At 51.8% G+C, this 25,683-nt stretch overlaps 8 protein-coding genes across 8 annotated transcripts; 2 read left to right on the top strand and 6 right to left on the bottom strand.

The window, feature by feature from the left end:
• Positions 1-89: 89 nt before the first annotated feature.
• On the bottom strand, positions 90-1,773 carry BDR25DRAFT_255749 (uncharacterized protein). The gene is made up of 4 exons (XM_033686374.1): positions 1,583-1,773; positions 1,472-1,529; positions 1,250-1,421; positions 90-1,197 (listed from the first exon to the last, which is right to left on the bottom strand). Exons 1-4 carry the CDS (start codon positions 1,689-1,691, stop codon positions 331-333), a joined length of 1,206 nt encoding a protein of 401 aa, XP_033550954.1. The 5' UTR covers positions 1,692-1,773; the 3' UTR covers positions 90-330.
• On the top strand, positions 1,774-4,319 carry BDR25DRAFT_255746 (uncharacterized protein). The gene is made up of 3 exons (XM_033686373.1): positions 1,774-2,868; positions 2,918-3,703; positions 3,802-4,319. The coding sequence occupies exons 1-3, from the start codon at positions 2,039-2,041 to the stop codon at positions 3,923-3,925; spliced, it is 1,740 nt and encodes a 579-aa protein (XP_033550953.1). The 5' UTR covers positions 1,774-2,038; the 3' UTR covers positions 3,926-4,319.
• A 1,495-nt stretch (positions 4,320-5,814) lies between these two features.
• BDR25DRAFT_301594 (uncharacterized protein) lies at positions 5,815-7,214 on the bottom strand. Its single transcript, XM_033689616.1, has one exon. It carries the CDS (start codon positions 7,167-7,169, stop codon positions 6,063-6,065), a length of 1,107 nt encoding a protein of 368 aa, XP_033550952.1. The 5' UTR covers positions 7,170-7,214; the 3' UTR covers positions 5,815-6,062.
• Positions 7,215-8,738: 1,524 nt separating this feature from the next.
• BDR25DRAFT_280846 (uncharacterized protein) lies at positions 8,739-10,105 on the bottom strand (the record flags this gene model as incomplete). Its single annotated transcript, XM_033687846.1, has 4 exons — positions 9,988-10,105; positions 9,756-9,932; positions 9,569-9,694; positions 8,739-9,512 (listed from the first exon to the last, which is right to left on the bottom strand). Coding segments are annotated over exons 2-4 (1,026 nt in total), but the record flags the coding sequence as incomplete, so codon positions are not given.
• A 597-nt stretch (positions 10,106-10,702) lies between these two features.
• On the top strand, positions 10,703-11,348 carry BDR25DRAFT_351653 (uncharacterized protein; the record flags this gene model as incomplete). The annotated part of the gene is made up of 5 exons (XM_033694888.1): positions 10,703-10,721; positions 10,764-10,836; positions 10,865-11,084; positions 11,128-11,192; positions 11,222-11,348. 5 exons carry the CDS (start codon positions 10,703-10,705, stop codon positions 11,346-11,348), a joined length of 504 nt encoding a protein of 167 aa, XP_033550950.1.
• Positions 11,349-11,396: 48 nt separating this feature from the next.
• BDR25DRAFT_119115 (uncharacterized protein) lies at positions 11,397-13,875 on the bottom strand. Its single transcript, XM_033683675.1, has 4 exons — positions 13,560-13,875; positions 13,200-13,389; positions 12,658-13,143; positions 11,397-12,607 (listed from the first exon to the last, which is right to left on the bottom strand). Exons 1-4 carry the CDS (start codon positions 13,701-13,703, stop codon positions 11,445-11,447), a joined length of 1,983 nt encoding a protein of 660 aa, XP_033550949.1. The 5' UTR covers positions 13,704-13,875; the 3' UTR covers positions 11,397-11,444.
• A 1,620-nt stretch (positions 13,876-15,495) lies between these two features.
• Positions 15,496-20,985, bottom strand: BDR25DRAFT_301591 (multidrug resistance-associated protein 1). The gene is made up of 9 exons (XM_033689615.1): positions 20,638-20,985; positions 17,892-20,565; positions 17,673-17,833; positions 17,500-17,603; positions 17,307-17,374; positions 16,333-17,250; positions 16,210-16,278; positions 16,066-16,157; positions 15,496-16,017 (listed from the first exon to the last, which is right to left on the bottom strand). Exons 1-9 carry the CDS (start codon positions 20,911-20,913, stop codon positions 15,766-15,768), a joined length of 4,614 nt encoding a protein of 1,537 aa, XP_033550948.1. The 5' UTR covers positions 20,914-20,985; the 3' UTR covers positions 15,496-15,765.
• Positions 20,986-22,456: 1,471 nt separating this feature from the next.
• Positions 22,457-25,643, bottom strand: BDR25DRAFT_332296 (uncharacterized protein). The gene is made up of 6 exons (XM_033692737.1): positions 25,368-25,643; positions 25,235-25,312; positions 25,105-25,177; positions 24,885-25,013; positions 23,699-24,814; positions 22,457-23,648 (listed from the first exon to the last, which is right to left on the bottom strand). Exons 1-6 carry the CDS (start codon positions 25,455-25,457, stop codon positions 22,681-22,683), a joined length of 2,454 nt encoding a protein of 817 aa, XP_033550947.1. The 5' UTR covers positions 25,458-25,643; the 3' UTR covers positions 22,457-22,680.
• Positions 25,644-25,683: the final 40 nt, after the last annotated feature.

The following is a 25,683-nucleotide window of genomic DNA, read 5'->3' as shown; positions in this document are numbered from 1 at the left end:
AAAGGAAGAAAAGGAAGAGAGTTATATCATGGAGGCGGGAGAGATGCATATACTGGTTGATCAGATAAATCGAGGGTTGGATTGATGCTCGTTATCTCCCTCGCTTGGAGATTTCAAGGGTATCCCGATACTGTATCTACTCCCGACTGCCCGCCATGGTACCATGCGCCCCAAATAACCACCTTGTGCACTCCTACAGAAGGGATTCCAAAATTACGATTTGATGAACCCAGATCGCAGCCAGCACCTATGATGTCCTCCCACAATCTAATGCTAAATGCGTCATGAATCCAAGCCTACCCATCGAGTGTCCCACCACACCTCTCCTCTTTAAACTACCAAAACTGGGACATCAGGGGCTATAGTTGGCATAGCCGGAACGGGATTATCCGGAAAGATAGGATGCAACGAATAAATCGGCCCAACGCTCTCCTCACCATCGAACAGCATGAGATTCTGAATAGGCTGCTCCCGCTGACCCAAGACATTAATAACATCCTGCGCAAGCTGACCGCCGAGAAACGCCGTCACAGGCGCCAACTCACTGCCCAAGTTCTGCAGAAAGCTGCGCAGAAACTCGGACCTGAGTGTCTCGGCGGGGAGTTGGAGCTCTTTGTGCTTTTCGGTGGCGATAGTAGTGAAGAGTTGGAGATCGGTAGTGGAATGGGAGGGGAGGATGCCGTGGCCATTGCGTTGGTAGTCCCAAAGGGCGCGGATGCAGGTGAGCAAGGGGTGTACTTTGCGGAGCTTGCGGAGGCTGTTTTGCATGTCGGGAGGAAGCGGGCAGGTGTTGACCAGTAGCAGTGGGGTATAGAGCTCTCGCTTCCTCACCATCTCAATGGTCTTTCCACTCTCCTTCTTCGTGGTGGTTCCGATGACGGAGCGTGTGGCGGTTTCGGGGGCAAGGCGCGTTGGTCTATTTGACTTTTCGCGCTCGACGACGAAATCGTGGGTTCCAAGGTCGGCGAATATGAAGCCGTAGAAGCCATGCGAAGCACCGGCGTAGAAGGGTCGATGCGCTAGTCGAGCACCGGAGTCGAGGCTGCTAAGGGAGAGGAAGTCGAGGTCTGTGGCTATGATGACATCGTATGCGGCGTAGAAGGTCACGTCCTGCTCGGTTCGGATGTCTCTCGTGATGACGTTTACTTTGACGCGTGGGTTGAGCTTTTGAATTTGTGGGGCGGCGGCTTCAGCGCGCTGGGGATTGTCAGACGAAGGCGTGGGTAGCGGGGAGCAGAGCAGGACTCACGTTTTTGCCAATGTCAGCCTCAGAGACGAAGAACTGTGCGCCGAGGTCATCGTCGACGACCACCTCATGGTCTGCGAGGGTTATCGAGCCTATTCCCGCGAGGACTAGGTTCTTGGCGACCTCGTTTGCGAGGGCTTTGATGGAGACGAGGAGGATGTTGGCAGTGCGGATTCTGCAGTTGTCAGAGGGTTAGCTCCAGCCACGATGTGTCCAGACACGCACTTCTCTTGCGCCTGGACTCCCCACAGGCGGATCTGACGGTCGTAAAGAGCGATCTCGTCTGAAAGAACGAGTCAGCCTGGGGATAGAGGTCTGAGTTCAACGGAGGCCTACCTGCACTGATAGTGTCTGCCTGAGGGATAGCTGCGACAGTCTGGCCTGCAGAATCAGGAGCCGGAGCGGCGCCATTGGAGGCACCCGGAGCCGAAGCAGACTCGGCCATTGCTCCTGGAGCGGGATCGGAGAGGATGTGGGGAGAAGTTGAAGCTTGGACGGCTGATACAATACAACAAGCTCTGGGGTACCTGGGCTGAGCCTCGCTTTCACTTTTGAGTTGGAGATCCGTGCCTCGGAGCCACGCGGGGGTGGCACGGTGGCTTCATGGCGTTCTTGCTCATGCCCCATGGGGGCCTCAGCCTTCAACCCTCCCACTCCATTCACCATTCACCATTCCTCCCGTCGACGCTCGCTTGTCCATCTCTCCTTCTCGCCCGCAATTCCTATTCTTTGTCTTCTCCTCGTCTTTCGCTCCAGCACTCACGCCACTCATGAGCCTCGACGTCATCCGCAATGCCCAGACCGCCCCCGTCCCCATCACCACCCGCCTCGACCTTCAGCTTCATGTCGGGCAATTTTGACTTTCCACATGCCTCAACCTCGCCTCCGCCTCCCCCGCGCGGCTATCACGAGCAGTTCCGAGAGCACGTCATCCGCCGGCAGCAAGAGCAGGCCGCCCGAGAGAACGCGGCGAGCGACCGAGAAGACAGCGTGATCCCCCCCCGTCGACCGCGAATCGAGCCACCTCGACGTCGACCTCTCCGTCGAACGCTGCTAGGTGAAAGGGAGTCGCGGGATGCAAATTCGTTGCTCCGGAGACCCCCGCCACAACCCACCACAGCTCGTCCGCGAGCTACCCCAAGCGAGCGCTACCTTCGCCGCTCTCATGCGAGAGCGCGCGACCAGCGCACCAACAACGGTATGGACTCCCCCGACCCCCTCGACTCGCTCAGCGACGGCTCGAATCTCTTCGCACTTGCAAATTCCAACACCCGCCCGCGCAGCCCCGCGGGCGAGTTGGACGGCTCGCGGAGACATTCAAAGCGCAGGAAGCTCGACCATGACGCCAACAGCCCCCCCGGATACGACAGCTTCAAGTACGGCCACCATGGCCAAGTCGTTCCAGGGCGTTTGAAGATGGAGGTGGTGAGCTGCGACGGCGGAGAATACAAGAAATCCAACTCGGATGGTCTGTACAAGATCCAGAACGTCCTCAAGAACGACAAGAGCGTCTACTGCAGTGAAAGCTCGCGGTGCAACCTCCTCCTGAAGCACATGGGAGAAATGCACTTTGCTCTCGAAAAGGTCGTCATCCGAACCCCGGACCGTGGCTTCACCGCTCCGTATGCTCTTTCCGTCTCGTGTCTGATATTTGCTAACCTAGTGCTATAGCGTGCAGGAGGGCTTGATTTTCGTCTCCATGTCATCAGACGAGCTTGTCAGCCAGACTTCGGATTGGAAAATCGAGTACGACTCGCCATTGCCACGTCGGTCTGCTACTCCAAACCCTTCCGGCGACCAGCAAATTTCGCTACAAGAGGCCGTTGATGATCCGTACATCTGGGAGAACTCCCGCCAAGGACGACAAGAAGCCGCGGAAGAAGCACTTGAGCGCCTCGAGCTGCAGAATCGTCGTCGTTGGCGAAGGAATTACGATGAAGCCATGCGAGAGAGGCACCAAGGGGAACGCAGGAGTGCAGAGACGCAGGAAGACCCTTTCATTGAGCACTGCGATTATCCCGCCGATGATTCCTTCGCAACCGCTGCCGGTATTTCTGCGCCTACCCCGCCTCCATTTACCATCACCACTGAAAGCGGCGAGGAGTCGGAGGAGCAGGAAGAGGTTCCCAGCGCTGCCATCATGGCTGACAGGCTTCGCCGAGAGAGTCGGTGGCGATCAGACAGTGGCGATGATGATGATGACGATGATGATGAATTGTTGTATCGGTTTCCTCCTCCACGTCGAGCTTTCGCTTTAGATTCCATGGAAAACTTCTCCGGCCGTTGGCGAAGGGACCGTCGCGATATTGAGCCGATCCGTGCTACCCGTCTCCACGCCCCAAGTCGTATTGAGCGGAAAGATAGTGCCTCTGATAGCGATGGGTTGGGAACTGTGCCTGCCCGGTTCTTCATCGCGAGGAACAAGAACAAGATCACCATTAGGTTTCATCCTGCAGTGTATGTCACTTTCCCCTTCGTCCTCAGTCAGCTCTTTCAGAAACGCCCTTTACCTGCATTCTACCAGCTCTTATAGCATGTCATCTGATACAAGATAGGTCTGGAAAGTTCATCCTCCTCAAGCTCTGGAGCCCAACCCACAACGGCAATATCGACATAGAACACGTCCAATTCCACGGATACTCTGGCCCACGATATTTCCCCGCGCAACAGCTTCGCTAGTGCGAGCACTCACGCACGCCTGTAGGGGCACTAGATATGACCGTAATGTTTCACGAAGCCTTTCACACTCGTAAATATTCTACGGCATAATATGAATTGTTTCCTTGTCTGTTTTGGAATTGACATTGGCGTTTGACCGTCATTACTAGGATATGTAATAGGTCTTTTCAGCCTCGATTTTATTCATGTCGAAATGAGTGTAGAGTTCCGACGACATTGGGGCGCGTTGGGCACAGTGTCAGCCCAACTAGTCCCCTCTGTAGTGCATTTAGCCTAGATCATGCGTGTACAGTCAAGCAAGGATTTCGTCCTGAGCATACCTACCTAGCTCTCTCAATCCTAATGGAAGCTCCCGTTTGGCATGTATCTACATAGCTGGGTACATACATACATTCAAAATCATTTTCGTAGATATCCCAGCTTTCTGTTGAGCCCATGCTTGATATTTCTTTAATGCCCAGACTTATTTCAGATCCATGGAATATTCTGGGGATGTTCTGTATCTCCTCACTTAACGCGAAAGATGACGTGGCATTTCAAAACAGAAATTTCCATCCGCGTGACCCCCTGCATATTCCAGTAAGAGGTTTTACAAGCAGAATCTACTCTAGTTATTACTCAACGATATGTAGTAACATACTCTACGTTCTTTAGATTTTCACGGATGACGGTACGGATATCGATATGAGAACGGGCGATGTCGATGTTTAGATCTCAGACAAGTCAGCCTGTCATCACATAAATTAGAATATAACTAGGGTAGATTTCGTCTGTTAAACTGCCTGCTAGAATTAGGCCAAACTTCAATAGGATACAAACTTCCACCAACGAGAGCAAGGTTGGGGCTCCTATCCGCACCTTGAACACTGCTTACTCGCTCGCCAATACCCAAGTCCTGGTACTCATCGAGTCTCTTCCTCCCTCTAACCCCCCTTACCCTCCCCCATCCTACCATTCCAATTACCCAGCCATCAATGCAACCCCAACCCCGAATGACCTGCACATCGCCCCAATCTCTAGCTTTAAAATCCAAGGGCCCCTGACTCCAGCCCTCAACACCGCATGCACATAACAAATGTAGATGGATCTAAATAGAGATGTATTCTAGTTAGCGAGCGGGGGAGAAGCTTGAAAAAGGTAAGGTTGAGAACCCTTTTACGATTTACATAAAAAACAGCATCCAAATCCTCACCAACAACGGGTTCCATAGTCGCAAACAGGTACAAGGCGTAGACACAAACCCAAACCTCAACACCACTAGCCGGCTCTCCATATCTTTCCCAATAACCACAGAACCACCACAATACATCTTCCATTCAAACCAGCTCTCCACGCGGCCCTGATAACCAGAAGAATAAGAAAGAGTACCTTCAACCCATCTAAGATGGAAACGTGCATAAACGACGGGATATGGCTACGCTTTGCGCCTTCTGCTCCACTCCTGATCACATTCCTAAAAACCACAAGTCTCGAGTTTTAAACTGTTCTCGGTTTTACAGTTCCGCGCGCACGTCATGGTGATGCTGATGGTGTGGATATGGATATGCGGGAAACACAAGCTGGCAGCGAAAAATAGGCATGTTCGACTAGTGATGCTAGGCTTGTGAATGGACGCTCCGTGGAATCCTGGTGGAATTCGTGTGCATGTTTTCGCTACGCGCACGTCTCCCTGAATTGCTCCATCAAGTAGTGAGTTATTAAATATGCATAGGACGATGTCAGGCCGTGAAGAATCCACACCATGGTAGCAAGAGCTCCTCCCATTTGCAGCCATCTTCGACTTCAGCAACAATCACAATCCCAAACACTCGGGACTCCAAAGTTTTAAACTGTTTTTACGGGGTTTTTTTTAAACGTCTCTCTTCTCTCCTGAATCTCTACGTCCGTTTCCTTCCCTAATTCTCCCTCCCTAAAAGGAAAAAAAGGGGTATCATTATCATGAAAATCCATTACACTCTAGCGCAGTCCAGAACATTCCAGCCCAGACGTAAATATCCCGTGCCATCCCATGCCTATACATGGGCCCTATAAACGCCTACGCTATGCATCCTCGTGGGTCAAAGCCAGGAAAGGCCTTATCCTCCAGAAGCAGGAAAATTTCCGGACAAAAGCCAGCACCAAAGACTTTTCCACCCCACTAATCAGAAAGCTCAATTGCGTCATCCTGCGTACCACCTGCCATATTCGTACCAACACCCTCGTCATCTTCGTCGTAATAATCATCTTCTTCATACTCGTACTCCTCATCTCCTTGGACGTACTGCTCGTCATCGTACTCTGGATCCTGATCACCATCATTCCCGCTGAAATTTGCATAGTTGGTGGAATAGGACTGATGCGTTTGAATAGGAGAGCTCAGATCCAGTGGTCCGAGGCCTGCTCCAGTCTGCGATGGGCTGCCCTGACTACCTTGGGAGTTACGAATGCTAGCACGGTATTCTCGAACCGCGTCACGACCTTTGCCATAGAGATGCCGTGGGACGAATCGCGAGACACGATTACGATAAGCTGGGGCTGGGCTAGGGTTTGGTGCAAAGCTCTCGTTGAATCCATGTTGGACGACTGGAGTAGGGATCTTTTCAATCGGGCTCGACGCAGCTGTTCTAGACCTCGCCTTGTAGGCTTCCCAACGCGCGAGGGGATCGATAGTGGTGGTCGGAGGTGGAAGTGCAATTCGAGCAGCAGGTGTATTTGAGCTTCGCCCACGTAATCGATCGCCATCGGGGTTCCTTTTCTCCTCTTCTTCGTCTGAATCAAAGCTTCGCTTGCGTACCCTGCTCGGGTCAATTCCCAAAGCCCTTAACCTGAACCAGTCCGTCTCCGTTTGGTCGAACGCAACAGACGTATCGAGGGGGTTAAGGGTAGTGGACAAGCTGCTTTGGGACGAATTTAAACTTGTGGTACTGTTGTTGAGGCTCGGGGTATTCTGCGAAAGAGACTCAGATCGCTGTTTACACTTCGTACGAGCTCGAGGACGTGGAGTGCTAGCGGAGGTAGCGGGTTTTCGGAACGACCTCTGTGAAACTAAAGCCGATTGAGTTTGTTTATCAGCGGTCTGGCTAGCTGTCGCGCGTGTTTTCGTAAGTGAGTCCACCACAACGACTGGGGTGTTCGTATAGGTTTCGTGACTGGGCTCGTGGGGAGGCTGCACATTGGCGGAGACTATGTCCTCTTTTGCGAGCTGCTCGGCTTGCAATGCCTTCAGTCGTTGCCTGCGGTTTCGCCCATGCTTCTTTAGTCGCATTTTGTAAGCTTTCTTTACCCAAGCCTCCAGCGCACGTCGAGCAAGATTGGCTTTGCGGAACGAGCCCGCTTTGAGGTCCACCTCCTCTCGCCTCAACTCGTCTGTAACTTTCCAGAAAGTCACCTGGACTTCGTTTTCGATGAATTGTTCGAGGAGGGAGGGCTCGGAGTCGATAAATAACTGCCTAGCAAGCGCATTCATAGACTCATCTTTCTCTTCCTGGATACGATGCCTACGCCGCTCCTCCTCTCGAGCTTTACGCTTCTCCTCCTCTTGCGCTTGGCGCAGCTGTTCTTTTCGAGCTTGGCGTTGCTGTTCTTCTTCGGCTTTACGTCTTCGCTCCTCTTGAACGCGCTTGAATTCCTCCTGGGCCTTACGCTTCACTTCTTCTTCTGCTTTGTGCTTCTGTTCCTCCTCAGCTTTCCGCTTCTGCTCTTCCTGTGCTCGGCGCCGTTGTTCCTCTCCCATGTTAATGTGAGTTGTTGTTGAGGTTGTGATTTGTGATGGAAGGATTTGGCCCGTATTTGGGAGACCGGTCGGGAGAGGGTGCTGGTTTGAGAAAGATGGCTGGCTGGTGGCTTGTGGCGCCGACGAAAATTGCCATTGCGGGGTTGCCGTAGAGGAGGGTGGGAAGCCAGTACCTTGTCCATTTTGAATAGTTGATAGGGAAGTTGGCGAAGACTGTGTATGGTTCGGGAATCCTGCGGTCGATGATGGCATACCCCACGAAGAGAGCGTCGCTGGCTGTTGCATTCCGTTCTGGGTTGACGTAACTGGGGTCGGCGACGCGCCATCTCTGCGGAAGGGACTGATCGCTGGAGGTACAAACGATGATGGACTGAAACTTGAACCTGAAGTGCTCGCAGTCGACGGGAGTGGATTCGTAAAACTTGAGCCGGCATTGATTGCTCCAGGACGCTGATCAGCGAACTTTATGGAGTTCTTTGTGGAATCGAAGATTCCAGGCTGCACTACCACTCCCGTTGTCGGGTTTGTTGTGAACGAGTTAGGGAGTGAAGGAGATTGGGTACCAGCGCCGTTCAAGGAGGAACCACCTGCATTTGGCGATGGTGATGACGATGATAATGCAGCAGTGGGCGTTGGGTTTGCGGAGGGAAATGGATTAAAGGACGAGGGTTTGCCGAAGCTCGAGGTTTGGCCCGGGATACCAGGACTGGAGTGAAAAAGACCTCCTGAAGGACCGGAAAGTGTATGGAAAGTTCCGGGCTGAGGCGGATCAGCACCGCTCCTAGGCTGGAAAGAGGTCGCAAACGGGTTCAGGGTCGAAGGGGTGGTACTACTAGCCACCGTCGTTGGTGCGGTTGGCTTCGCAGCGTTGAAAGGCGAGGTAGTGGTCCTGGTTACCGACAAATCGGGCACGAAAAGTGAATCTTCCTCTTGTGGAACGCCAGTGAGCTCTGCAACTACCAACATGCCAGATTTCTGAGCCTCAAGCACGGACATACCTTCAACAAGTGCCCTAAATGACCTCCCATGTCGCTTCGACTCAACAAACTTATTCGAAAAGACCTGGGTTTTCATAGAAGAGGAAACATTCACGGCTTGGACAGACGCAAGATCTAGGAAATGGTCGCCGCTTGCGTCGGTTCCGAAAGAAAATCCATAGGCCTCGCAAAACTGGATTGCCTCGTCCGCGGTATCGAATCCTAATATGTCGATTAGGTGAGGAATTGTCCAGTCCTCGGATTGTGTTCCACCTGCCCTACGGCAAGCCTTGAATAACGACGTCAAGACCATGTCTCGAACTGGCAAGAAGAAGGTTTCTGATACAGCTGCTAGGTGATAGGACACCGCATAAGACTTGATAAGGCTCCAAAATGCTTGCCAGTTTTTCCGCGCAACAGCGAAAGTCTGTCCGCGTGCTGCTAGGGCTTCATTTGCGGTACGACCGATCTTCAGCGCCGTTTGGATTCGTGGATGCACTTGGATGTGCGATGGGAGACTCTGAAGCTCGACTTCGGACATTGCTCCCGAGATCAGCATATAAGAGCGGAACTCCGCCTCATTCGCGCAGACTGTTTTAGCGACGCGGTGCTGCCCATAGTATTCCTTTAAAGTGACGAGCGTCGCTCGAAGCTGTTCTAGGTCTTGTTGGTGGCTGTAGTTGGTGTCATCCATTGCTGCCATGGTATGAAGAGAGACAATGTGCCATCGAGCACATTGCTCAAAGCAGTCTAGCCTGGTCTTGACATCTTGCGGTTTGGTGATGCCATCCTGCATGTAAAGATCGTTGCGGATGGCCCTGGTGCGGTCCCAGATGTACTTGTTCATAAAGCGCATTCCCTCTGAATCGACCCGCTTGAACATGAAGGCCAGTGCTTTCTGTCGAGATACTCTTAGTTAGGGTCTTCTCCGAAACATGCGTAGGATACGCGTACCATGCATGCTTGTGGCGTCCGAATATCCGACGGGAGCTGAGCCTCGTTACCAGCCGCAGATCGTGCAAACGCCTTCACCATGCGTGCCTCGTCTGGTTTTCGGTCTCGGCGGGGGCCATGAAGGGTCTCCGGGAACTAGTCGTTTTTAGCAATGCGGAAAGCGGTAGTGGGTCGCCTGGTAACGTACAAACTCTGGAGGTTGCATATCGTCTTGGGCCTGACGCCGGACCCTCTCATATTCAGGACACATGTCTTCGCATGTCCCTCGGATAGGGACTCGGTCTTGAATAGCGATGGCATGATCGGGATTCATCAGACCTTGTTCGATGGCCTTCCTCTTCTCCTCCGGTCGACGTTTCTTGAGCTGGGAGCGCGGCATGTTAGCGTGGCTGCTATTATCTAAGGTACGTATTACGTACGGTTTCAAATCGAGATTGAGCGTCGCCTTCTGTTGTCACCTGCTGGAGAGCATAGGTTATTAGTGTCGATTCCGATAGGTCTCTAAAGGTAGCATCCGCTGAGCCTTGGGTGTTGGAGATACCGCCGACTCTTACTACGGGTGATCCACGTCCTCGGCTCTCACTGGGCCCCCGACCACGACCTCGTCCTCGGCCACCATCGTTGTCATTGTTGAATCGAGCGTTCGGGGGGGTGTATACGCCATTGCCGCGTCCACGGATGGTATATCTCGCACTAGAACTCGCATTCGCGTCGCTTGAGTCGTAATTTGTGCTGCTGCCGCGACCGCGTGCTCCTCCATGCCTAGGTCCACGCCGGGACGACATGGTCGGAGGTGAGTTGGTTGTTATGGATGGTCATGCGTGTGGAGACGCCGAGTGCGCCCGCGAGGACTATTTCAAGAGGATGTGTTAGCGAAACTGCTCACCGCGTCATGAAATGCTGCGGAGTTTGCGCGCAACCTGGTGTCGTGACGCTGTTTCTTTGTTGGTGAGCGTGGAGGAGGAAGCTGGAGAGCTTCTAAGTCGAAGTCCTTAGACGACATGGCTTGGCAGTCTGTGCGCTCGGCGTTTGAATGGTTCCTATTTCATTTATCATGTGATATCGCGCGCTTACCAACACCTACTGATACGAACCTTCATGACTTTACAATCCTCACTACAATTACAACAAAGAATGAAAGAGGGAAGATGTCGTCACAATAAAAGTACTCTAGAATCCTCGCAAGATTCTCTAGCATTTGATTATGTGATACAAAACCGAAATCTTTTTGTGGCACAAATGGTGCCATTTCTAGCTGGACCATCAGCGTATTTATAAACCCCCCTATCTCACAAGCCAACTTCGATTATGGCCTTTTCACCCCAAGCTATCTTTTACTAGATGTCCACTTCGAAAAATCTCCCCAGAACTCTCATTCCAAAATTTGCTCCTCAAATTCTCTCATTTCAACCTACAGAGCCACCATATTCGCCATTATCCACTGCTAAAACAACAACGCTCACGGCTAGGCAGACTTCCTTCCCGTAATCACCACCAATTTGCCATTCCCATAAAGGTAAGCATGAAAGATGTAAGAGGGGTATAAGGGTCGTGTTTAGAAGCAAAACGCGAAGAACGAAACATTTCAGCAATCATGCCGAGGCAAGGCTACAGAGCAGATGATGTATGCGAACATCAGATCCTACGCTGCAGTGCTGAGATGCAAAGAAAATACCACCCAGTCATGTCGATAGTATCCAATGCTCATGATTCATACACAAGAATAAAGAGAGTCGTCGTTGTCGTGAGAACCGTTGGCTATGTAGTGAAAATTATGTAGGGAAACAGAAGATGGGATGCAAGGAATGTGGATATGAGACTCGTAACGCAAATAGAAAATAGTTAATGGCAAGTACTCATTCATAGGCATTCGATTTCAACAAGGGAGGCGGTGTGGAAGCGTGGGAGAGCTTGATCGGATAGGAAGTTGACTCGTTGCGTATATGACATCAGGGGAGAAGTGACCGGCAGAATGTTGTGTATCAGCCCACATATCAATCCAGGCTCTGCTGTCGGCGGGAGGCTCGGTTGTTGCCATGCGAGAGGAGCGAGCGAAAAGATGATCATTTGGTTGCAACGGAGCCGGATATGATACCAGTGTGGGATCGCTCCTCATATCAGGATATCCGAGCTGTTCTGAAGTAAAGCCTGACATGTATATAGGCATGTCTTGGTGATGGTGAGGGACCGCCCAAGAACCCGCAGAAATATCCACGGACTGGGGCTTGAAAGTATCTTGTGAACGGATCATGTTTGGAGATTGCTGCAGGCTGAAAGGATCGGCGGAAACGCTATATCCTACTCTTGCATCCTTGAGTTGATCCATGCGGTGTTCATGCGCCGACTGATCCAGCGATGGTGCAGAAGCTGAAATCGTTATTTGAGGGGCGTAGGTCCAAGTATACTGTCTATCAAGGGTGGGTGGATTGGGGGCAGGAGTAGTAGCTCCCACGCCCATCGAAGATGGTATGATGGAGCCGGTAGTATTACTGATCGGCAGAGCCATACCAGGGTATCTTCGGCAACTCGATGGAGGTGTCGGAGGCGTTAGAGAACTCTGAAACGTAGTGGTAGATGCACTGCTACAAGGTTCCCCTAAAGTAACATGCCCCACGTCTACTTCGCTGCCATCTTCAGAATCCGTTGATCTTGCATCTTCCTCCAGTCCCTGGCTTGGGCTGCAGCGACGCCGTTTCGGTTGTTGCCTAGGTCGAGGTATCTTCTCCATACGAGTCCAGGTAATATTTGCCCAACCATACATCTCTGGGTGATCAGTGTCCTCTACCGAGTACAGGTTATAAGCAGCGTAGAAATCCTCTTCCTTCTTAGCCATTTCATAACAAGCCTCCAAAGAGGACTTAACTCTCTCCTCTCTTAACTTTCGAAATGTCGGGTCTATGCTCGATGAGTAGTCCTTGCCCAATTTGAATCCCACTTCCACGTAAGACTGGGCACACTTTTGAAGTGTCCCAACCCAGTCTTTGGTTCCCTTAAATTCTCGATGAGCCCTCAAGAGGTAAGTAAGGAGTTTCCTGACCTCTGTAGATGAATTAGCAACGATAATGATTGTGAGTGTCGGGACATCTTACGAGGCCCGGGTAAGTGTGCGGGTTCTGTATAGATAATACCAGTAGGCCAACCAGGAACTGGCCCATTGTACCCACGAGGTTCTTCGTACTCTGGGGGATCCGTTTTTGGAATCTTTTTTAGGTACGGGTAGCCGCCGCTCCTCTTAGGCCACCGTACCTGAATCCAATTCCACGCCAGCTTCTTAGAGACCATCATTCCCATCTCCTTCAGATGATAGTCGTAAAATTCCCCTAACGCTGTCTGGTTGCCGATGAAAAATTGTGTTGATTCCGTCTTCGAAGCCGGCACAGTCTGCTTAGGTTCCGTAACGTCGAGACGAGCGACTGAACGTGTTCTTTTCAGAATCTTCGCTCTTGTTGTAACGGGCTTCTTGCGTATTGCTTTCCGAACTGTTGTGATTAGAGCCTTTCCCTTGTCCACAGAGGTACCATCGTCTCTCGAATTATTCTTGTTTTCGAGAGCATCAAACTCCTCGCGAGAAAGCACTACGTTTAAGTTAGGCATTGGATGTAGTCAACGTTCAATGAAGGTCAATACATACCGACGACTGACACGGGCCTGGGCGTTTCCGCAGTGGATGAATGGAAGAGGTGTTCATGACCAGGTATAGGCTCGAGGTCGCGTACACACCCATGATCATCATCCCATGTGCCATAGAATCGGCCATAAGCAATTGGTGCTGGCAAAGCAATTTCGTCTTTTAGGTCAATATCAGCCTCTCGCGAGACGACCTGTTAGCGCGCGGATGTTAGCTTGAAAAGGCACGATGACGGGCATTAGCTACCCCGGCATAGCGGGCAGAAGCGGGCACTAATCAAGACCAAGCTGGGAAGCGCCCTGGCGGGGGGCTGGCACAGACTGGAGGCGACATGGAAAATGGAAATGTGACCTTGGCACCCACCGAAGAGTTGAGCCCGTCACAGGCGGCCAGTGCACTGGCATCAATACTATGTTTCGAAGGTTCCGAGAAGCGTTTGAAGGATCGTGTCTTGAACCGTTCTGCTTTAGGAGCGCTTTGCGCCCCTTGGGTCGCCCCTTTCGCCATGAGACCTGCGGTGAGCACAGGGAATTGTGGTTAAGGATCAACGAATGGAAGTCCTCCGTTCTCTCTTTGCTGCGAAAAACATGCGGCGTAGCAAGAGTGCAGAGGAGGAGAGTGGCGAAAGGGAAGGTGTTCACTAAAGCCTTGGTCAGCGTGCGTTTGACGATGTAAATGGAGGGAAGAGTTTGGGATATCGGCCTCAGAGCTCAAGCATGCTCCGAACTTGCCGCACATCGGTCAGACATCAAGCAACCCGGAGAGATCTGCGTGGCGCCTTGCGGTTATCTGGTGGTGCTCACATAAAGATGGATCTTTTGCGGTTCTTGCAGAAGAATGTGGACAGTGCGCCTACAACCTGAGGCAAGAGTGTGAGAATCGAATGACCCGGCTGAAAAGATGGGTTGGAAAAGTAGCCACGGGCAACTTGCCCTGTTGACGGGAGATTCGGTATTCAAGCAGCCATTGGCCGGGGAGCGTGCGGACACCGCGGTCGTACAGAAAGTGGTGGGATTGAAGGTCGAGCCGGAAGCGGGAGTAAGCGCACGGGTTGCCCACGACCAAGACTGCGGGAGGAGGCCAGGAAGGGTGAGAGGAGTAAGATTTAGGGGACCAAACTAATGAAAGACAGGTGCTTCTCAAAGAGCTCATCATATAGACCAGGCTTCACCTCCATTCTCGAGAAACGCTGCAGGGAGTTCCCGGGAGAGCCCTGCAGTGAAGCGGTCGAGCTGGACTGCCCATGCTTTCCGATGAGCCTGCAAACAGTGCACATCCTATCAGATATGGAAGTAGAAGCCACACACATGGTCGACAGCCGTTTCCAGCGGTGCGGATGAGGACTGTTTTTCAACGGTCAGGGGGAAAGGTCATGGCTTTCTGGCAAACCAGGCTTCTCGTACACCAGACGAGGTTACGCCAACTCCACCGGAAGTGCAAGATGCTTCCCCGCGACTAGGCAGCTCCAGTCATCTCAAGCCACTGATCGTCGTGAGCCCAGTGGTGAGAAGCGGGACAGCGAGGGTTGCACCCCTGGCCTTCCCAAGATCCATCGAAGAAACAGCTCACTTATCGTCCAGATTGCCTCGAGGTTGTGTAGCCTTTGATCCTGCAGAGACGCTATGAACACTTTCAGGAACATTGAGGCCAGTTGAGTTCTAAATATTCCTGCAAGCTACCCTCAGCCCTACTGGTCCGCCACGAGTCCTGACAGTTTGTGACAGTTTGTGACAAGCGTCAAGCACAAGCACCCTCGTGGGCAAAAAGAAAAAAAAATGGGGCGCGGCCGTGAGCTCTGCCCATGGGGAAGAAAACTGCCAGACTTTGTCCACCTATTAAAGAGCGGTCGCTGCCCGCATGCCTCTAGCCGATAAATGTCGCCTTCTTTTCTTCCCATCTGTGTTGTCATACCTAGAGGAGCATCTCCCCTTGAGGGGGCGATGCCCTCTCAAACGGTTACAAGGCTAGCCGCGTCAACAGATCAGATCAGACTGCCATTTTGCGCTCGTGGGCTGCGTCCTCAGCATCGGCGCACGGTGTCTCCTCGACCGGATTCCCGGTTGCTGGTGTTGGACTCGGGATGCTTCCTTCTGAAGCCGCGATGATCGGTCGGACGCCTCTCGCTTCGAATGTCCCGAAGTGCGAGCCACCACATTCGCGGCCTCCACCCACGAGGTGGTGGCATCCACTCTCGGGCCCTTGCTGTGCAACTTGAAGCTGCAATGAGCAAACATAATTCTCGAATCAGAACGTGGATCAGAACAACACGAGAACACCACGAGCAACGAAGAATTTACAAGCGGTATTAATTTGGTCAACAAGATTGCTCTACGACATGCTTTGACCTTGGAAGCGCTTTTAACTGGGCATAGCAACCCGTGGCCCTAATCCAAGAATTTTATGTAGCCTGAAAGCGGTGCGGAGCCGCGGAGGCACGTCACATCCGCACTATTTTGAAAGTCAGATGGCTGACATGGAAGCTATGGAAAGGCGGGGGCAGGGTTATGCTGTTTTGCACTGAATCGATCGGGTGCACGATAATGCTAAACGAACTCCCCCATCTCATGCATCATGCTTGTGTAACTTCAAGGGCATTCAAGAGATTGGCCTCCTTGACCAGCTCGTAGAACAGACCCCTGCGGCGAACCAGCTCAGCAGGTGTGTCGAACTCGGCCACTGTCCCACGGTCGAGCACGACGATCCTGTCCGAATCGAGGATTGTGTTGATCCTGTGAGCAATGGTAATGATCGTTCGATTCCTAAACATACTTGTCCGCAACGTAGCTTGGAGCATTGCATCCGTTTCAACGTCAACGGCGGCCTAGCGCATATAAGTCAGGGATCAAGGAAGAATTGTCAGGGGACTCACAGTCGCTTCGTCTAAAACGAGAATGTTGCTTGGGGCTAGAAGAGCGCGCGCTAGAGACACTAGCTGGCGTTGACCGGCGCTTAAATTTGACCCTACTCGGTGCGTTAGCATCGCCAAAGAGTAAGTGAAAAAGGCGAGACTCGCCCCCCTCAAAGATCTGAGCTTCCAGCTTTCCCGGCATACTCGCGATGTGATCTTTCAACCGGGCATGTTCTGCGATTCGGTAAGCTGAGTCAAAGCATGCAAGTGTCCGTCTAATTCACATACCTAAAACACTCCAAAGTTCCGTATCATCATGTACATGTCCTGGATCTAAATTGTCTCTCACACTACCCTCAAACAACGCTGCATCCTGTGGAATGATGGCCAGCCTTCTTCGAAGATCTAGGAGCCCGATGGTACTGGTGTTCAAGTCATCGATACTCACAAAGCCATCGGCGGGTTCGATAATTCTGAATAGCGCCATAGTAAGAGAGCTCTTACCAGCGCCTGTTCGACCAACTACTCCGATCTTCTCATGCGCTTTGATCTTGAGGTTGATGTTTTTTAGTACCAGATCAAGTCCGGGCCGATACCGGGTGCTGTAGTTGTTAAATGAGACAGCACCCTGTGAAGGCCAGCTGATCGGCGGCCTATTCTTAGATATAATATCTGGCGCCTCGCTCGGCAGTGCAGCATATTCCAGCACACGCTCCACCGACACAATGTTTGTCTCTACCTCCACGGTCTGTCGGACGATCCAGTTAAGGCTTTGGGTGATTTGAAGCGCATATGACATAGCCAGACCAACCATTCCAGCGGACAAACCGCTATGGTTAGCAACAGAAATGATAGCGAAACCGGCCGAAGCTAAGATGATAACGGAGCCAATGAATTCTAGCCGTACTGCAAGCCATCTGTTCGCATTGATCGAGGGGAAATAGGCTCTTAGATTGGCATCGACCCGCCATTCGTTCTCCAATTCAAATCGTTTTTGTTGGCTATATGCCCTGATGGTGCTCATGCCACTCAGTGACTCTTGAAAATGGGCATAGATGGGGCTTCTACTAATGCTGTCAAGTCGCTTCAGCTCCCGGGACGTACGGAGATAGTATCTCTGTATGTACAAGTAGAGAGCACCCAGTGGGATGATGAGAGCTATGAAAATTGGGGTGGAAGCGGAGATGACGACAAGCGTGAATGCAGCTGCATGGTTCGTTAGCCGGCTACGCCAAGGCTGCAATAAGAATACATTTGCATACCTCTGGCAGAATTCACGAAGAGCATATTGAAAGTTCGCGCCAAGACCTCGTCCACGCGATAGATGTCACTGCAAGACACGTCAGTATTTGAAGCAAGCCTCTCCCATCCAGAAACCCGGAATCTGGAAAGCGGGATCTGCATGCTAGTGTGCATGGGAGATTGCCATGCTAGCCCGCCATGATTGAAACTTACCTAGAAAACCGATTCAGAATACGCCCTGCAGGAGTGGTCTCGAAAAAACTCATCGGGGAGCGGAAGATAGCAAACGCCATTCGTTCGTGTAACTTCCTAGAAGCCTGGCGCGTCGCGAGTCGGTCAATGTGCTCTCCAATCATGCACGAAGGGCAAGGAAGCTAGGCACTTACTTCAATTGAACAGAAGATCCAGAGAATGAGCGTCTGTACAACGACAAGAGCAGCAGATCCCACACCAAATGCGAAATAGACACCAATGTACTTGCCCACGTTTGGATTGCTGTCGTATCGCTGGTTGACTTCTGACCAATTCTTGAGCCACACGCTCCCACCTACGTTGCGTTAGACTCCCGCGTTTAAAAAGTGATAGGTCACACAGAGTTTACATACCAATCTGTCCGGTCTGGGCCCCCACCAAAAGGATGAGATAAATGGCGACCGCAGCAAGATTGCTCGTTTTGGCATACTCGCCGTACACCGCCCATTTAACTTTACCTTGTTCAGAAAATTCTTTTGTTTGCTTGCTCTTCAGCCCGGCACCCTCCTCATCAAGCACTTTCCCTCGAGGACCTTTGAAACTCGCTGTGCTGGCGCGGCGTAGCGTGTTCATGCTATTTTTGCGAGCCGTCCCGTTTCCAGCTCGTAATGGTGCTAATTGAGGTACATTTTCTTGTGCGGCCTCGGCTTCTCCTTGTTCACGATCATCATCTGAGTTCGGACTCGTACCGTAAATAGTCGTGTCTTCATCGCTCACTACGCTTTCTGAAGCTCTGCTGTCGTCTTCACTCTGGTCTTCGTTTTGGGACGTCTTGATCAAATTTGCAATTTCGCCCTTCATGGCCATGAGCTGACCATACGTGCCCCTCTCAAGGATTCTGCCATCACGCAGGAGCGCGATCATGTCGGCTTCCATGAGAACCGGGATGGAATTGGTGGCTAGTATTCTTGTCTTCCCGGCCAACAAACCCTTCGAACCAAGGACATTGTCAATTAAATGCCGTCCAACATGCTGGTCGACAGCCGACAGGCAGTCATCAAGAAGATACACGTCCGCCCGAGCGTAGACAGCGCGTGCGAGAGTGAGGCGGGCCTTTTGGCCACCTGAAAGCGATATGCCGCGTTCGCCAACTTCAGTCTGATCTCCATCTGGGAGGGATGCGAAGTCATCTCGAAGCGCACAGGCCTTCACAGTCCGGTCGTAAAATTGTGGATCCCAACGGTGTCCGAAAACGATATTTTCCCTCACAGAAGCATTCATAATCCAAGCTGACTGGGGAACATAGGCAACGGCACCTCGCAGAACGACCTCGCCCTTTATTTTCCACAGGTCTCCTAGTACCGCCTGAAGGAGGGACGATTTGCCAGCGCCAACGCGGCCAACGATACATGACAACTCGCCCTTGTGTGCAGAGAAGTTGATGTCGTGAAGAGCACGTCGCTCTTCGTGCTTGTTCCATGTAAAGGTGGCGTCTCGAATGCGCACGGACTCCTCGCCCATCTCATCCACCGAGTCTTCCCGTAGCACCGCGTCTGCTTGGAGTTCTTCGGCCACGAGATAGCTAGTAATGCGGCCAACTGCGACACTTGCTTCCACAATCGCGGTGATAACCATGGGTAGAATCGCCAGAGGGAACGTGAGGAGATTGAAAAGTGTAAGCGCAGGGAAGACGATGTCCGTCGTCAATGGCTTGTTCTGAGTCAGGACGAAAACACCAAAGGTTGAGCATGAAACGAGGAATGGCGTTGTCGACCAAGTAAAGGTGGAGAAGGCTTGGGTAGCACCGATCTTGCGTAATGTCTTAAGCTCTTGATCGTTTCGAATGTAGTTCAGGCGATTAATGAAGGCAGTTGTCCACGCATATAGCTTAATAGATTTCATGTTGTTCAGAATCTCCGTCATGAGCCGTGTTCGCGCATCCTTGTTCTTCATCTGCTGCTTCTGCAGTTTTTTCATAACGCGGGCAATCCAGCCGTTTACCGGAATCATAATGATCATAGCTGCCACGCCAGCGAACATGCTGAAGCCAAGCAACTGATACAGCGAAAGCATGCACAGAACGATTTGAAACGGGGCGGACCAGAGTTGTTGGCCGTATTGCGCTAGATCCTGGAGACGCTGCGTGTCCACGGCCATGTAGTTGACAATATCACCAGTGGACTTCGAAGCTCTTCCCTCGTTCGATAATCGCGTGGCTTTTGAGTAGATAGCCGCCGTGAGAGAGGATTTGATGCGCATTCCGGTCTCGAAAGCCCGTTGGAAGTATTGGTGGAGACAAGCCGTCTGCGTCACAGAGACCGCAAACATGGAGAGAGCAATGGCCGCCCCTCGCATGACGGGTTGTGGGCTGTCCCCGCGGTAAGAGTCGACCCAGGTAATCAGAAGCCTGAGTAATTGGGGCTGTACAAAGTTGAGGATGTCGCTCACAGTCTTGATCAAAGCACCCCGGAAATAAGGTGATCCAAATGCTCGAAACATAGTCATCCATAGAGAAGGGTGCTTCTTCTCCAACTCGTACCCCCACGACTGCTCGAACGCGCTAGCCGTGGCTTTAGTCGAGTCCCGTTTGCGGAGATTCCAGAGATCGTCCTGGGTCAAAAAGGTCTTGTACCCATGCTTCATCATCGGTGTCATCCAGCTGAATGTCAAGATGGAGAATACATTGGCATATTCGTAGGGACACTCGTCGTCGTCTCCTAGCGCGTCGTAGTCGCTTAATCGTTTAGGTACGAGCCACTCCAAGCCAAGTTCAATTGCCGCCAATCCAACGTTGATACAGAAAGTAGTAAAATATGCCACATGGGTGTGATATATTTTCTGCGCAATCAGAGAGCGTAGTTTAACAGCGTAAGCAATCAGGAGAAGGAGCCAGTAGAACAGCACCACACCGTTCGCATTCCGGGATCTCCAATGCTCGGTGTACTGGATGAAGCATATGACGCATAGGGACACTATTGTGAAGATAGTGGTCCAGAACCGGAAATCTCCCGCCCATATGCCTTGGAAGTATTCGATCTGGAGGGTTGCCTGTACAGCGGTGGTGGCGATGAGAGCTCCGATGGTAATCTGTGGAGAAACACCACATCAGAATTATGTCCACTCCACGCTCAACATAGGAGAACCAGGTCGATTACATACCAGCTTAGCATAGAAATGCCAGTTTTTCTTGACCGGTTGCGGCGTGCATTCTTTGAGAAGATACCAAGCGGCCCCGGCACCCCCCAGGATACCCCCTACGGCCACCACGGCTATCCAGACATCGAGGAAACAGGGCGTGAAGTCGTAGCGGATAGGGCTCAAGGGGCCCCATCCCTCAGCGTTCCCGCATAGTGGCTGTTGGTGGTGGTCCGAGGCTTCAAGGTAGCCGTGGATGAAGGGCGAGGGGGGCTGCAGCGGGAATTGCAGTTCGCGCATCGATCTTGAGACGGATGAATGTGCCTTCCTGCTGTGTATGAGCAGAGTTAAGGCAGAAGTGTAGTGGCGAAGTTGAGCATCGGGCGGTGACGGCGGAAGGCTATCAACGACTTTTGGAGCGGCCCGAGCTGCGAGAGCTTGGACCACTGTGCGCTAGCTTGAGTAGTTTTGTAATCAGGACTTAAGGGCGAACCGTTTGGTCCGAACAAACCACAAACCTTCATCGTCGCTTCGGAAAGGTGCGAAGAATACGAATTGCTGCCTGTCGGCTTACTCTCATTGTTCACCCGAGTACCGATAGTGTTGAGAATGAATATTTCTTCCTCAAATTGAACCCATCAACTGGGCTGGAGGGCAGTGTGCCGCCCTTTTGAGGACTGCCTAGCCCGGTCAAAGAACACCCGAGATATGCGGACTTCCGGTCGCTGCAGCCAAGGAACGTTCAGCAAGCCTCCGATTCTTTGTCTGAGCGTTGCACAGCATGCCAAGGATGTGGGGTTTTGGATTGCTATCACGTGTTTGCGTGTACAAAAGCAACTTGGAACCTCCTTGCCGGAGACAGGCTACCCTAGGTCTTGCTATTAACTTCAATTCAAGCCATGGTTAGCGTGGGATATGTATTGACCTAAAATTAGAATATTTTGCGGGGCACTCCAAATTCGTCGTCGAATCCTCTCCAGTCAATCCCTCATGAAGACCAACTAATGGCCCTAGAATCACTTTCCTGGCCCGCATGCTTTATGTTGGCTATCACAGTGTTCCTCCTAGAGGTGCTCCTCTCGAGTATACAGCACGTTAGATTTCACTAGCCACAGGGGTCTTCACCCTCTTATTCAACTAAGCCATACACCACACAGCACTATGACATCTCCATATCTACAAACTACCGCCCCTCCAATCCTATCTTCCACTAAACCGCCCACCTTTACAAGAGTTCACTCCCCCATCTCGAACTCCTCGCCTCTCGTCTCAGTATCCACCCACATCCACATTCCAAACATCTATTCTAGTCTTAGTGTGATATCTTCTATAGCAAATCTCCACCACAATCTAAGGCTCTCCAACACCAAAGCTCAATACCTGGGTAGGTAAAAGATGCCCCCTTTTTGCACCCAACTTTCTTTAGATGCCTCACAAAATGAATCATGACCGATACCTTACCCCACCTCAACCCATCCTCCACATCCCCCCCAACAAACCACTCTATAGCACCTGAGAAGCGATAGATATCCCCATCTCCTAGAACCCCCGAGCAATAAAAGACGCGTACTACCCGTCGCTTTCCTCAAAGTTTGTTCGGCTGTTCTGGTTGCTCTCAACGCTGTGCGAGCTATACCTTGTGGACCTTTAGAAGCTTCGCATGTCTGCAAACCAAGAGCTATAATTGCGAGTTGCAAGCAAATTAGTCCTACCCCATTACTTTTGAAGCAAACGAACTACACCACCCCTTTTTTCTCACAACAGGACAATTGGTACGCAATACACGCCTTTCATTGGTGCCCCAATGAGTCTACACTCACGAGGCCGCAACAATGCCCACCAACTCGATTCTCATGATGAAAGAAACGCGGTCGGCCGAATATGCACACCCAGTCGCAGCTTGAGCCTTAGCCCTAGCTGTGGTCTAGATAACCATGCATGCACCCCGTCCCAGACCCTGAAACCCAACTGATGTGAATATGCACACGAAACCCCTTTCCTTCGCAAGCCTGGCTCACAGCATAGGCCCACTCATCCATCCACCACTTGGAGAAGGAAGCCGCAGGTCTAGCCACCCTTCCTTTCCTCCAAGACCTCAATATGCCTAACACTAGATTCCCTATCATCTGGACCTCTCAAATCCACATCCATCATCTGACTGGATCTTACATTCCCCATCTCCACATCCCGCATATGAACTGTCTGCGGCTGCTGGGAAACCGGGACGTCCATAGTATCCCTGCCCACAGTCTCTGAACTCGCATTGCTATAATTCCCAACCCACGCCCCCATCCCACCATTGACCTCCCGCATTTCCTCTCCCGCGCCGTCATCTCCAACCTCGGTATTCGGCGTTAGCGTAGTCGAACTCATTTCCTCGTCCCCACCGTCCTTCCTGCCACTCTCCTGGTTCTGAGAATGGAATTGTGCGGTATTTATACTTTCAAATTGATTCCCAAAAGCCGACATATTGGAGGTTCCGCCATAGTGCGCAAATCCATCATCTGCATACGTCGACAGATTCTTATCCCAATCACCAATCTGTTGGACGCCAGATTTGCCTTCGAGGTCATCTGTGAGCTCTTCCAAGAAGTTGAGGTTGTCCTGCTTCACGAATTTCTGCAGTTGTTCTGGGACATCGGCGGGTTTGACGCGGGTCGCTTCTTCGTTTGCGTAGACCAGGAGAGCCGAGGAATGCTCTGAGCTGGCTTTTTCGAGGACGTTGGCAAGTGTGAGGCGCTCACGGAGGACATATGCTTCAGATGTTGCGGTGGAGTATTCGATGCGCCACCATTGTTTGGCGTCGGGGATGTCGGATTTGATGTCGGGGTGAAGGAGGTAGTAGACGCCTGGGCGGGTTGAGACACCGTAGAGCTTAAAGGGGGAGGTGAGCGCGTGTGAAGAAAATCCATTTATTGTAGAGCTGGGCTCGGTAGCAACCATTGCGGATTCGGTACCATTGTCCATGGGACCTTTGAACCGGCTCGAGATTCTATCCAGAGTTTCCCGAACTTTCTTCTTTTCTTCTTCTAGTGCTTTAAGGGGTCAGAAAGCCATGATCATAGTTGAGCGACAAATTGCTTACCATTGATCTTGCGCTCCACGCTCTCATAAATGGATTGCAATTGGGACAGTATTGTTTTGTTCTTAGTGTTCTCAAAGGCGGAATCGTCCTCCTTTGGCTCGAATGCGATGATGCTTGTTTTGAGAAGCTTCAAAGCATCGACTGGCTTGCCTGTTGTCTTGTCCTGTTGGTACTTGAGTCTTGACGCCTTCTCATCCATTTCCGCAATCTTGTCTTCATATTGCTTCATTTCCCCAAACATAGCGTCAATTTGTGCCCGGTTCTTTTCGAGATACCTGTCTGCATAGAACGTCGCGGGGAATTTGCAGTTGAGGCCAGCTGAGTTCGTGTTGGAAGCCGTGAGTCGCAAAACGAGGACATTACTGATGTCAACGATATGAGCGTTTCCAGAAGACGTGACGAAGAGAGTCTGATCAAGTACGTCGTACAGAGTTAGTTCCGTGGTGGGATCGTGGTGTATTACGGTAGCATCAAGCATCCATGACTCTTGGTTCTGGCCCTCTGCTTTGAAGACGTTCCGGAGGACCGAGTTCAAGGCCGCATGCGGTGTGTGTCCCTGATATGCATTGCCCCATGCCATCAGAAATGCAAGAGCTTCGGGTTCGCCGGACTGGTCGGTGGATTCCTTGGCTCTCTTGAATGCGTCGAGCTGCTGTAAACGACCAACGCTTCCATAGGCCCGGTCTGAAGAGTCCAGGAAAGCCATCAGACGTTGTACCTCATGAAGCATATCCAATTCAGACGCTGAATCGTCTCCTGAGCCGTATTCGACGGTGCGCGCCGGTTCTGGTGTATCGCCTTTCCACCATTCTCCCTCAATGGTATAGTCCTTCAGAAAGACGGCAGGTGCAAGCAGGGCGTTCCGAAATAGAGGGATCGAATGAAGAATTGTTATCAATGCGGGAAGATAGTCTCCGCTGGGTATGGGTTTGAGGATAACTGGGCCGTCCTCTTCGCGTTTGCGCTGGCTCGGAACTGCATCTGGAACAAACTCAGCACTCGTTGTAAGAGGAACCAAAGCCCACTGGCTGTCATCGTAGGATGGTCTGTTTGCAGGGCCAAAGTGGGCTCCTGAATCACCTATCACACCTGACTCCTGTGGGCCGGTCTCGACGCCTAGACTCGCAGTCAGTCTTGTCTACTCTCACCACCAGAAGCCCCCAAAAGAGCAAGCTGTAGCACTGACTTTGAACTGGGACATCGCCGGCATGAGCGCCAGAGGCTCCGGATCGATGGCTCGTTCGTGAAGGCGGTCGGCTCGGAGCTCCACTGTGAGGGTAGTTGTCAATACCCCGAGCATAGTCAATGTTGAAGGCTGTGGAGAGGAAAAAGTTAGCCGCCCATCAGGCATTTCAGTGCTTTCAAAGCCATCCTCTGGAAGACAGACAGAATGGAAGAGCGCTTACTTGGGACGTTGGGACCATCATTTTGGCCGTACCTATCCGCGTGGAAGGCGCTGCTATCCCATGCCTTCTCCTCCTAGATCCAACTATCAGCCCTGTGGATACAGTAGAAGACGGGTTCGGATATGCTAACTTGAAAAGACTCTTGCAGTGCGCTGGGGCCTTGGTCATAGAACTTGTTGAGCGCTTGCTGTAGGTCGTTGTTGCAAACCTTCAATGCATGTGAGCACGGCGATGCGTAGCAGGGTTTGGGCTGGGGCGCATACTCTCAGCAGCTTCACGCAGTCATCGTAGGACAGCTGCCCTTCGATGAACGATTGTAGCGTCAGGACGTTGTCATCCGCTTCTCCAGACATGGTAGCACGTATTTTGAGGGTGGGTGGTGAAGGGTGGGAGTGGGGAGAATAGCGGAACGATATTGGCTCGGGAGAATAGGTGGAAATTGGGCGGAGGGGGGGGTAAGAGCAAACGAGATCAGCAGCGACGTGGTGATTGCCTGGTCGGTGGCGGGCAAGCTGTCGCTGCTGAGGTATGCATTGTCGTGGGGCAATTGCGTGGAGCTTTCTGACCACCAAGCTCTTA

Source organism: Lindgomyces ingoldianus, assembly GCF_010093535.1.
Source record: "Lindgomyces ingoldianus strain ATCC 200398 unplaced genomic scaffold BDR25scaffold_7, whole genome shotgun sequence".
Lineage (NCBI taxonomy): Eukaryota > Fungi > Ascomycota > Dothideomycetes > Pleosporales > Lindgomycetaceae > Lindgomyces > Lindgomyces ingoldianus.
Note: the sequence above shows the minus strand (reverse complement) of the source record. Positions and strands in the feature narration are given on the sequence as shown.

Excerpts from the sequence above, each read along its gene's own strand:
- BDR25DRAFT_255746 (XM_033686373.1), top strand. The coding sequence starts at position 2,039 with ATGCCCAGACCGCCCCCGTCCCCATCACCACCCGCCTCGACCTTCAGC. Across the intron at positions 2,869-2,917 it reads GACCGTGGCTTCACCGCTCC|CGTGCAGGAGGGCTTGATTT; the intron begins GTATGCTCTTTC and ends CTAGTGCTATAG. Across the intron at positions 3,704-3,801 it reads ATTAGGTTTCATCCTGCAGT|GTCTGGAAAGTTCATCCTCC; the intron begins GTATGTCACTTT and ends GATACAAGATAG.
- BDR25DRAFT_332296 (XM_033692737.1), bottom strand. The coding sequence starts at position 25,457 with ATGTCTGGAGAAGCGGATGACAACGTCCTGACGCTACAATCGTTCATC. Across the intron at positions 25,014-25,104 it reads TGATGGTCCCAACGTCCCAA|CCTTCAACATTGACTATGCT; the intron begins GTAAGCGCTCTT and ends TCCTCTCCACAG. Across the intron at positions 23,649-23,698 it reads CGTGGAGCGCAAGATCAATG|CACTAGAAGAAGAAAAGAAG; the intron begins GTAAGCAATTTG and ends GACCCCTTAAAG.
- BDR25DRAFT_255749 (XM_033686374.1), bottom strand. The coding sequence starts at position 1,691 with ATGGCCGAGTCTGCTTCGGCTCCGGGTGCCTCCAATGGCGCCGCTCCG. Across the intron at positions 1,422-1,471 it reads GGAGTCCAGGCGCAAGAGAA|AATCCGCACTGCCAACATCC; the intron begins GTGCGTGTCTGG and ends TGACAACTGCAG. Across the intron at positions 1,198-1,249 it reads AGGCTGACATTGGCAAAAAC|CGCGCTGAAGCCGCCGCCCC; the intron begins GTGAGTCCTGCT and ends GACAATCCCCAG.
- BDR25DRAFT_119115 (XM_033683675.1), bottom strand. The coding sequence starts at position 13,703 with ATGGCGAAAGGGGCGACCCAAGGGGCGCAAAGCGCTCCTAAAGCAGAA. Across the intron at positions 13,144-13,199 it reads CAGGCCCGTGTCAGTCGTCG|TGCTTTCTCGCGAGGAGTTT; the intron begins GTATGTATTGAC and ends ACTTAAACGTAG. Across the intron at positions 12,608-12,657 it reads CGCACACTTACCCGGGCCTC|AGGTCAGGAAACTCCTTACT; the intron begins GTAAGATGTCCC and ends ATTCATCTACAG.
- BDR25DRAFT_301594 (XM_033689616.1), bottom strand. The coding sequence starts at position 7,169 with ATGCGACTAAAGAAGCATGGGCGAAACCGCAGGCAACGACTGAAGGCA.
- BDR25DRAFT_301591 (XM_033689615.1), bottom strand. The coding sequence starts at position 20,913 with ATGCGCGAACTGCAATTCCCGCTGCAGCCCCCCTCGCCCTTCATCCAC. Across the intron at positions 20,566-20,637 it reads GGCATTTCTATGCTAAGCTG|ATTACCATCGGAGCTCTCAT; the intron begins GTATGTAATCGA and ends GTTTCTCCACAG. Across the intron at positions 17,375-17,499 it reads ATTCTGAATCGGTTTTCTAG|TGACATCTATCGCGTGGACG; the intron begins GTAAGTTTCAAT and ends CGTGTCTTGCAG.